Source organism: Schistocerca piceifrons, chromosome 2 (assembly GCF_021461385.2).
Source record: "Schistocerca piceifrons isolate TAMUIC-IGC-003096 chromosome 2, iqSchPice1.1, whole genome shotgun sequence".
Taxonomy (NCBI): Eukaryota; Metazoa; Arthropoda; class Insecta; order Orthoptera; family Acrididae; genus Schistocerca; species Schistocerca piceifrons.
The window spans coordinates 560,199,262-560,211,265 of NC_060139.1; the positions used below are offsets into that span (position 1 = coordinate 560,199,262).

General features: G+C 38.9%; 1 protein-coding gene across 1 annotated transcript in view; it reads right to left on the bottom strand.

Annotated features, from left to right (window-relative positions):
* Positions 1-7,137: 7,137 nt before the first annotated feature.
* Positions 7,138-12,004, bottom strand: part of LOC124776734 (dnaJ homolog subfamily C member 3) — a 74,579-nt gene continuing 69,712 nt past the window's right edge. Inside the window, exon 11 of the mRNA XM_047251854.1 lies at positions 7,138-9,437. Within this exon, the coding sequence (XP_047107810.1) occupies positions 9,307-9,437 (131 nt within the window). The 3' untranslated portion in view covers positions 7,138-9,306. The remainder of the gene's footprint in view (positions 9,438-12,004) is intronic.

Here is a 12,004-nt window from a genome sequence, read left to right on the forward strand (position 1 = left end):
TCAGCATCTCTCCTGTATGGCGAGTAACAATCTACCCTTTTCATAATGTTGTCATTATTACATCATGGATTTTGTATTGTTTGGTTTTGCCTAATGACTTTTCTTCCATCTCATAAACCAGTGCTGTTTGTGTTTACTACTATTTTCTAATACATTACTTTGTTCAGTATCCACACAATTCTTTTTCTTCTTTCCTGAATTTCAAATTGCTCCAACTTACAAGCTACACTGTATCAGCCATCTCATCCGTGCATAGCACATGGCTACATGATCACACTGACTGTTGGTGCAGCATTTTATGTCACACATTACTCCTACCGATTACATTAATCTTAGGCCTTCAAGTTGACCACTCTTCCTGCAACACTCTTACACACAGGATGTTATTCAAAAGTTTCAAGACTTAACTCAGAACTAGAAATTTATTGGACTTTTAAGTACAGCAGACTAAAATTCTTTAAAATATGATCCTTCCGCAACAACACAGCACTGCCAGTGCGCCTTCCACTGTTCGTAGCCCTTCTGGAAGGCCTCGGGCATCATGCTGTCAAGGGCTCTCGTCGAAGCCTGTTGGATGGTGTCAATGGAGACGAATCGCTTCCCTTTTACGCCTGTCTTGAGTCGTCGGAAGAGGAAAAAGTCACTTGGAGCCAAGTTAGGGCCATAGGATGGCTGCGGCAGTGTTGTCACATTGAACTAGACCAAAACTTCAGTGGCGGCTTGCAACATGTGAGCGGGCACGTTGTCGTGGTGGAGAATCCAATCACCCTTCACCGCCGGGCGGATGTGGCGAACTCAATCCCTCAAGCGGCAGAGCACTTCAGTGTAAAAGTCACCTGTGACAGTCTGTCCCTGAGCAACAAACTCCTTGTGAATCACTCCTTTACCATTTAAAGAACAATCCGTGTGCACTTTACACACAACTTGCTCATGCGAGCTTTCTTGGGCTTCAGCGAGGAAGCAGTGTGCCATTCTGAGCTTTGACTCAGGTTCGTACTTGTAGACCCAGGCCTCATCACCAGTAACCACTTTCTCCAGAAGGTCTGAATCAACACTGAACTGCTGGATCATTTCCTGGCAAACAGTCATGCACCGTTTCTTCTGATCCACTGACAAAACTTTTGGCACCAGTTTGGTACACACTTTTCGCATCATCAAATTCTCCATCACAATCCTCAACACCGTACTCTGACGGAGTCCCAGTTCATCAGCAATTAATCTAGTACTAAGACGATGGTCACTGTTTAAAAGTTCCCGCACTCTCTTCACATTTTGATCCGTTCGGCTTGATTATGGCCTCCCAGAGCGGTCGTCACCTTCAACATTCCTGCAGCCATCTTTGAAACATTTGTGCCACATGAAAACCATTGCAAGGGACATGGCTTCTTCCTTAAAGGCCTCTTGAATCATACCAAGAGTCTCCGTGGCAGTTTTGTTCAGTCGCACGCAAAACTTAATTGCATAACGCTGATCCAAGTGCTACTCTATTTTCGCCTCTCCCACTTGTCAACCGAGGTCAATGATACACACTCATGCTGCAAGCAATGTGCACTTTCCAGGGTTCCGGAGGCAACTGCAGCAGTGTCAGTTCGTTCCCTGAGACCCCCCCCCCCCCCCCCACTACTTCCCCCACCCGGCAGAACCGGTCCGCACGCACTCCCCTACTCAGAAATGAATCAGTCTAGAAATTTCTGAATCGCACCTTGTATTTTCGTGTGTTATTTTCTGTGCTACATGCACTTATACCTCATCCTATCAACCCCGCCCCCACCTCCACTCTTATTCCAGTTTGCACAAACTAAAGTCACCTAATCTAGTCATATCTGCTGTCCCCTTTCTTCATACATATCCGCCCACCAACCTGCAACTCACCTTACGGACTTTTTATTTATTTTTATCTACAATCTTGATGTGTTTTCTCATCAATTTCAGTTTGTTTCTGCCTTTCATTTCTACTCCCTCAGGTTTCATCTTGTTCCCCCATACTTCATCTTTTCTGGCCTTTTTATTATTTTTCCCACATATTTTGGTGTATTTCTGCAATTTTTTTTGCACATATTTTTACGTAATTTATGGATTTTACAAGTGTTTATCCTTCACTGTGGATGCTTGCTCCTGCCATCTGCGCCAATACTGGAAAATTTCTGAACCTCAAGCCAGAACCCAGTCCCACATACTGTTCCCACATTGTTGCCTGGCTTATGGAATCCACCCCAAATTGTCTTACCATTAAATTACCTTGTCTCCAGCTGCAACCCCTCCTTCCAAAATGACCTCCATCTGTTTGCATTCTGCCAGCCCTTAACCCTCACCAACCTAGTCCTGCAAAACCATGTAAATCAGGCCCAGACCTCCTTGCAGTACTTTCTCTCCATCCATAAAATTCTCCTACTGTCCAGTTCCAAATTCCTGTATCCAGTATCTCTCACTGAAACTCTTACCCTCCAGGAAGTAGAGCAGTATGCTCAATGTCACCTCAAAAAACTCTCCAATCTGTTTCTCTCCCACTCTTGCTTGGACAACCAATATCCACCACCTCTACAACAGCCTCCAAACCTCCACCACATCCCCTCGTAACTGACAAACCCTGCCTAACATACTTAGCAAATTTACCACACCCTCAAACTCACTCCCACCACCATACAGATTCCAGAACCTAAACAGACGTGAAACACTATCATAAACCTTTCCTCCAAAAGTCTTAGCCCCACAGAAATATCAGTCCTTTCCAAAGGCCTTACCTCTTGTCCTGCTCCCAATTCAATTATACTGGACTTGTTCAAGATCTTCTCTCCTTCTCCCAGTTCCTACAGAGAAAACACATTTTCACCACCAACCTTACCAATGAGACTCAACCCAAAACCAATGTGGAACCCTGCCTGACACAGTTAACCCCTCCACCAACCATGATATTCCCCCACTGCTACCAAATCAGTCCTTGTTAACTTTCCAGTTTCTTAACCTTGAACCTTGCCTCACCATCATTCCCCATATCCCTCAACATATAAGCTAACATTGCGTCTGCAGAAAGAATCGCAATCTACCATCTAAAAATTGATCCTGACCTTATAATCCTACATGCTGACAAAGGCTATGGTTTTGTACCACAAAGATTACTTGGTGCTCTCAGATTCGTCCACCTACAAACTCACCCACAGTGACACCTTTCCAGAAATCCAACAGGATCTCCTGTCTCTCTGAAAAGTCTTGGGCCCACCCCAGAACCATCCCCCAAAATCTCTCTCTCTCTCTCTCTCTCTCTCTCTCTCTCTCTCTCTCTCTCTCTCTCTCTCATGACCCCTATCACTCTCCGCAATTCCACCTTCTGTGTGCTTCTTGTAGTCCATAAATCCAAAAACCCAGGACACCATATTGTGGCTAGTTAGTGTGCCTCCTCTGAAAAAATCTCTGCTTTTGTAGACGCACATCTTCAGCCTGTTACCCACAACCCGCTCTCCTGTTCGAAAGATACCAACCATTTCCTCCACTGACTCTCCCAGTTCCTGGTCCTTGAACATGCGTTGCCCTGCTCATCAGTATTGATGCCACCTCCCTTTACATTAGCATCCCTAATGCCCATAGCCTTGTTGCTACTTAACTCTACCAATGCCATAAGGATTCCAGACCACAACCTCTTTCCTAGTTTGGCCCAGACTCTTTGCCTTTACAAATGTCTGCTTGTGTCTGTGTACGTGCAGATGGATATGTGTGTGTGTGTGTGTGTGTGTGTGGGGCGCGCGAGTGTATACCTGTCCTTTTTTCCCCCTAGGGTAAGTCTTTCCGCTCCCGGGATTGGAATGACTCCTTACCCTCTCCCTTAAAACCCACATCCTTTCGTCTTTCCCTCTCCTTCCCTCTTTCCTGATGAAGCAGCCGTTGGTTGCGAAAGCTTGAATTTTGTGTGTATGTTTGTGTGTCCATCGACCTGCCAGCATTTTCGTTTGGTAAGTCACATTATATTTGTTTTTAGATATATTTTTCCCACGTGGAATGTTTCACACACACACACACACACACACACACACACACACACACACACACACACACGTGTGTGTGTTTTCTACAACTTCAGAAGAAGGCCTTTTGCTAGAAAGCTTCCTTGTTTAGCATTCTTTTTGTTGTGCCTGTCTTCAGCTCAAAATCTCCACATGTGGTGAGTAGCAATCTGTCCTTTTCATAATATTCACATTCAATCTAGTTATTATAAACCACATCTAGTAAATAACATTCAAACTCTCCAAAACATGGAAGCAACATTGAATTTCAAGTAACACAAAATTTACAAAAATTCATACATCAATAACTACTTATCTGTTCCAAAATTTATATCTCATTAGAAAGCTCAGGTGATGGAGAACCCGGTAAAACTCCCACTTTTCATCAAGTTTACTAGATTGTGGATCTTTTGACATATGTAATCAATACATACTGCACCATATATGACTTATACAAAATACAACTGATCCATTTTGTTGCAATGTTCAAAACTCCACTTGTAATTTTATACTGTCAAATGAATTACATAACACAAGAAACACCATAGGTTTGTGAAAATGTTGTAAAATCATAATGTCCACAAGATCACTCAAAGTGTCTGATGCTATTCAATTTACATTTACTATTTAGAAAGAAATTGTAAAATCATATTTCCATATTTAAACATTGATAGTATAACAACTGTTTTATGTAAAAGGAACCTCAACATATGTACTAATTTTTATGCTAATACTGAGTTTTAGTCAACACTTATATCTGAGATTAATACTGTAATTGGTCCTTTGAATCAGACAGGTTCCAGAGACCTCAAGCATTTTTCAAGCAGAAGACACTTACAATATGGTTATATTAGGAAGCAAATGTTTGTATACTTCCCTCTTAAAAGTTATTATTGAGCAACACAGATAAAAGTGATGCAATGTATAAGCTGGGTACTTATATAGCTGTCAGCTAATAAACTTCATTATATACCCGCAAAAAGGCAATTTTACTTTATGAAACTATGACAGAGAAAATTACTATAAGGAAACTTCACGGGAGTGGAGGAAAAAAAAATTTGAAACGGCAAAAGATAAGTATAAACATTACCTACATACATATAGCCACCCAGCCATCTTGCAACATCGGGATTTTACCATGCATAACTTGTGCCTTAAAAGAACACATATGATCTTCAGATAATAACGCTGAGTGCAGCTTACAATGTGCACAGCTGAGGAGAGAAAGAGTGGGAGAAGAGCTTGAACAGAGAGAGGGGTGGATGAGGAAATGGACTGAGCAAGGTGGGAGGAGGAGATGTGCAGAGAGAGGGGAGAGGAAGGAAGATTAGGGTTTCATGTACTGTGGACATGGAAGTCCTTAGAGAATGAGCACGAGCTAGGAATGTTTCAAGCAAATCAGCCATGCTCTATCAAAGGAACTATCCCAGCATTTGCCTGAAGCTACTTAGAGAAATCACAGAAATCAGTTGGATACAGGTTTGAGCCTTTGTCACCATGAATGCGAGTTCGGTGTGCTAACCACTGTGCAACCTCATTTGGTGGGGGAGAAGAAAATGAGCAGAGAGAGAGGGGAGGAAGACTGGAATAAATAAATACCCAGGCAACACCGGGTATCCAGCTAGTACAAAGCTATAAATGGGGAAAAAGGTAAATTTTAGAAATAAGGGGAGGTGAGGTAAACAACTGAAAAGTGACAGTAGGCTAAGTTGAGACAGTGTGCTAGTTATACAAAAAGACATTGTGGAACATGTTTTTAAATACAGTGTTGAGAGGAACTTGGGTGCAAATTGTTTTCGCCCATCAGTCCAGCTGATACCCATGAGACAAGGAAAAGGTCCACTATTGGATGAGCAGGCCATAATAATAGTATGGAGAATATTTTTTCTTGAGTACATTTTGTGTGTCCAGGTTGAATACAGTAATGTGAACAATCTCAATTTCTAGTACAGTTCTGACTATGTTTCTTTACCTACAGATGAAAAACAGTTCCATTTATCATGGTAAGTGCAAAGACAAAATTCACATTTGTGTATGCCAACAACTCTTGTGCAACCAACTAAATTCATCTGTCAGAAAATTGGAGTGTTCACTGCCACATCCATTACACAAATAGTCACCCAGTATTCCTCAGAAATAACAAATTACAAACAACTTTTTTCCCATTCTATACCAGTTCATCAGAGAACTAAATGTTGATAAATTAAGAATGCTTGGAATCAGAAAGAAATTTTAACCATGCCCACAGCAAGCAGCCCATGCTTGGAATCAGAAAGAAATTTTAACCATGCTCACAGCAAGCAGCCCATGAAAATAATGCATGAGGTAGTAGGGCATTTCCTGGTGGAGGTGGATGGTGGTCGAAGGGAGGAATATGCATTACAAAGCATTGTGGTTCCCTCAGTCTCAAGATTTAGCTCAGACGAATTCCCATACACTCAGGAATTCCCACACATTAAAAGTTTTCAAAAAAACTTATCAAAATCTCACAAGGAACATTCCACATGGAAACAAAATGAGAGTTTTTTGAGAATCAGAAGATAGATGGAGCTTCTTGGAGAAAATCTTAAACGAATACAATGATGAATCAATGTTTTGCCTTCCTGGACCTGACTAACAGGTATTTACAGTATACTCTCAATTATCTGGGGTAATGTAGCAAAGAAGATGCATGAATAATTGAAACATATTAATATCTGAGATATTTTCAAATATGTATTCGGGAAGATGTCTACTGGGTGGGTACTGGTGTCAGTGCCAGCAACTGACGTCTGCGCGCACTCAGGCATGATTCGGCCTAGTCGTTTTCTGCTCCAAGTCTGGCTTAGCATCTACCACTGCCCCTAGCAGCCAGAAACATGAGTTGTTGGTCTCAATTTGCATAATGAGTGTTCTTCTTCTTTTAAGGTGCACAAATACTCTGCAAACTGAATAATCTGGACAAGAATAATCTGGGAGAACACTGTAATTCCTTTAAGACCATGTTGTATAATGTCAACATGAACTACAACACACTATTTACAGTGGAAAATATGCAGTTAAGGGAACAGTGTCATTTGTAAAAGCCACAAACTGCAATTAAAAGGCAAGAATGTAGATAATGAAAGAAATTTCTAACCTAAAAAAGAAATTAAATCAAACATTATTAACAATATAGCATTTTATTTTTCTGTAACTTAAGTTTCACAGTCTGTTATATCACAAATCAAGACTGAAGTAACCAGTCATGGGTTACAGAACACACAAGGAACTGATAAAACACATTGTCCATATATACAGAACAATACTAGTGTAATAATTTACCGAAGATCATTCTTCAAGCCACAATGTGGGCATACATTTCACGGATTAAAAACACACACGCAGACACACATTGCAGTTTTCCTGTAGTCACATACACACATGTAACACAATAAGTCGAGTAATATGACACACATTCAACACGGACACCCATTCTCAACGTTCAATAAAAAAAAAAGTTTCCCATGCTGACAAAGGAAATAAGCTTTCCTTCACCAATGTTATGACTATTGGCAGAACATCTACGACGTCTGTTTCGTATATGCCTTATAGGCCACTCAGTTACGACAGTACAGATGTGCGGCAGCCATATGCAGCTACACAATATTTAAAACTAAAATATTGAAGCACTTGTCAAATAAAACTGTTCATTTGTTACAGACAGATGATATGTCATATATGTTTCTCCATTCAACTGTTTCACAGAAGTAGCACAGTCATTAATGAATTGACTGTTAATGTATAATAAATCACATGATTCCACACTCTGATAAACACTCATGTATATATAGTTTCATATTAAAATTGCTCAAGTCGGACTTCGAACACTTTTTTAGATAATGCACTGATGAATTTCCTTTATTCCTAGCAACTAATACCATGTTAAGTTATGGAATAATCTGAAGAAACCAAATTTATAAGACATGGTAATGGTGATAGACTCAAGTATTTAAAATAGTCTAATCACTTCCAACAATTAACGATAGTAAATAATCTTTAATCAAAAACACGTAGAGAACCAGTAACGTTTCAGTCTCATTTTGCAGAGCAGGCATAACACTGCGGAAACTAAACTCATTTGTTAATTCAACTAGGAGTTCAGCAGACAACTTGTTAAATTCATTTTACAAATACAATTTTATAATTAAAGAAATTAATATAGTCTTGTTAAAAAATTCCAGTGTTTCTAATTAATACAATACCTCTGGCAGCAATACCTACTGTCAACATTACTTGGATTCAGAATTTTTAATAATGTCATGACACTTTTTCACATTGCAACATTTATTATAATAAAACAAAACAAAAAACAAATGTTTAACAGAAGTCACAGGATTATGGTAACTATTTTATTGCATTATTCACAGTTTCGTGACTAACAGAACTACATAAACATGTATGGCCTGCACAATTCTGGGCACACAGTATCTTAAAGCTATGCCTCCTCTGCATATTTTATTTTCAGTAACATAAATTACACGTGTTACATTAATATTTAAGTAGGGCATAATGAAAAAATGGCAACATGCAACAATATTTTACTTTGCAAAACAACATACCAAGTGTGGAAAATGCATTTATAAAAATGAATCACTTAACTGCAGTCTACACACTGTCAAAAATTATTTTGATTTCATTTTTGCAATGAACACAGTACAACAAGTGACTGCAGTGCAAAAACCAAAAGTTGGCACACAATTATTACAAGCACTTGCCTGCACTAAAGTGCACAAGTGCGCACACACGAGCGCGTGTGCAAAAACACACACACACACACACACACACACACACACACACACACACACACACACAAAAGGGAAATTTTACAAATATTTCCACACGCAGTGTCAGTCACATTTACAACTGAACATGTTGTGACAGAAGTAAGCTGACATTCATATATTCATGAACCAAGGCACATTACTTTAGCCATAACACATAGCAATATGACCATTTCAAAACATTGTTTGGTGTCAAAAAATACACCAGTAGTTCTGTGTATCAAACACTGCAAAAATAAAATAATTTCTGAAGTGAGGAAAAAGTAGGACTTTTGAAACTGAAAATTAAATATCTTTTTCGTAGTTCAGTAATTAATTTGCTGGAAAACCGTTCAAAGTATGGAAAATAAGTCAAAAGTTGGATTAATTTAAAACTGATATTGCACACACACACACACACACACACACACATGCAGCAGCTGTTGGTTGAAATAATACACCACATTTCAAGCAGTGTGTTGTGGATTTGTTTTTCTCCAACTGTGTGTGTAGGACCAGCCTCGCATCATTCAGTTGAAGTGGAACTTGAACTGAAATGGACTGCCGTGGAAATGGGTGTGCTGAAATGGATTAAATCCATGTTGATTTGGAGCCTCTGGGTCTAATGGATCTTCGCCCATATCAAATTTGCTACGCTTATCTGAAATGAGAAGCAGAACAGAATACTAAACAAATTACATCAGTGGCAATAAATGTCTTTATAAACACATCATACCAGTAGCCACAAATGTTTACAGAAATACAAACACAAACAAAATAAATTGATTCTGCTACTAAAATAAAATAGTGTCCCTCATTAAATTCCTCTGCTGACTTGCATAGGCTATTAATTTTGTTGCAATCATCCATTGGATAGCTGAACGGCTTAGTGTGCTCACATGCTAGTTGGCACCAAGCTGTTCACTTATGACAGTTTACAGTATTACTAAATCAGTTCACTTTGCTTTACTATGAAGTAAACAGTGTTGATCACTCTCCATATGAGTCAAAGAAGAAAAGTGTTCAGTAATCTGTTTTTTTATGGTCCAGTATAGTAGCAACCAAAAGTCATGGACGACTTTCAGCACTATGAGGAGACAATGTTTCACAGTGCTGGAAATGTAGCACGGTGGAATAACTTTACTTGCGTGATACCACTCCTGGCATGAATATAATTTATTTTCCTTTTTGCACTCATTATTCTATGTGTAATATATGTACCATTTGTCTATGAATTCTCTAAATTTCTATTCAAGGAGTATTTTTCAAATATTTCATAATTAGGTAGTGATGACAACTGTGTAAGTAGTTCGTGTAGAAACATTTTCTTTACTGAAATATTAACAATTTAAGATTCACTGAAACAATGTCACCCGTTATTCAATCTGTACTCAAGAGTATGCACCTGGCAATATGTAAAACGAAAAAAGTTAATGGAATCTTCGTCAACAACATTTGCTATGCTGATGACGTAGTATGGATGCTGATAATTTAGATAATCTTCAACAACGTGTCAACATAGCAGGAGATTAAAGTAGTAATCTGGGTCTCATTATCAACACCAGAGAGACACATTTTATGATTGTCACACAACAATCGACCCCTTTACAAATGCAGAACTACAACTCAATGGCAGCTTAATAAAAACAGCAGAGCTCTATTTGTAAGATGCTATACCTGGTCTGTACTTTAACATGGTTCTGAAGAATGGACGCTAAATATGGCGTCAGCACGCAATATCAAGGCCTCTCAAATGGGAATATACAGCAGAATGCTTAGAGTACTGTGACAGCAAGAATAACACCGAAGTACTGCAAAGAATACACTAACAGCAAGAAACTTTATCAATGTTTAACAATAAGAAAAACTGCATGTCTTAAGCTCAAATGCATATTTCTACACTTTATAGCAGAAGGGGACATCAAGCGTAAAAGAAGTAAAGGGCAAAGAATATAACAAAGCAATGGACAGAATTAAAAAGTGCGACCAATTGCTACTTACTGCAGGTCACAGAATAAAGATGCATTGTGTGGTTGCCAACATCCATTAATGGATAGCTAGAGGAAGAAGATATGATTGAGGACGATATGATGAGGAAGAAGATGGGATTGATGTACTATATATATAACCCTCATCACCTTTTTGGATAACATTTTAGCTACCTTTATTCAAAACTGTCAGCTTATAGGCTGTTCCACAGTCTTAAAATGCAATCGTTTCAAAATTTGTGTTATTGTCTTCTTGTATTTTTTCCAAAAAAAGTGTAATTTCACCAGTTCAACACATTAGTTTATGAAAGATTGTAATTAAAATTTTGAGTTTTTAGAAAAATCTTAGTAGGCTTTGTAAATCAGTTATGCTCAAGCTTTCACCTTATAATATACAACCATTATTTCTGCCAATTTAAGGACCTTCATGAAATTGTTAACCAGAATAACGAATTTGTCTGATGTGAATCTATATGCTATAAATTTTCTGTCTTACGCTAACATCTAAAGTATAACAACTTCATACTGAAGCATTTGGTAGTATCTGTCCTATATGTGTCTTTAAATAGGTGTCGCAAGCAAAGTCATAGTCAGCCTGTGTCCACTAGTTATGTCACTCACATTCTCAAGTGATCTGTTAGAATTACTTAAGATTGGCAGCTACAAAGGAAGTAGGGAAAAGGCGTAGCATGCATTCAGCTAAACTAATGAGACCTGTAGCTGTAGCAACTACCGTATTTACTCGAATCTAAGCCACACTTTTTTTCCGGTTTTTGTAATCCAAAAAACCGCCTGCGGCTTAGAATCGAGTGCAAAGCAAGCGGAAGTTCTGAAAAATGTTGGTAGGTGCCGCCACAACTAACTTCTGCCATCGAATATATGTAGCGCTACACAGGCATGCGTTGTAGGCACAAAGATAAATACTGGGGCCAAAACCTCTGCATCAGTAAATAAATTAAAAATAGGCGAAAGACGAGCTTTTTTTTCTGCACCCCGAGTTTCGACCACTGCATTTTCATACATTATCCAACGAAGTAAATACAAATTCCGTATTGTTCATCTTCGAATGTAGCAGAATTTCAATGTACTATGAAAATCCGACTGACAAGACTGTTTGGGATGTTTGTCAATATGGCCAACTCTACGTTCGAAATTTTTTCCTACCTCTGAGAAGAGATGGTTGCTAATAGGAACCTGATGAAATGTGAATCACATGCAGTATTCTCTTCACCATAAGAAT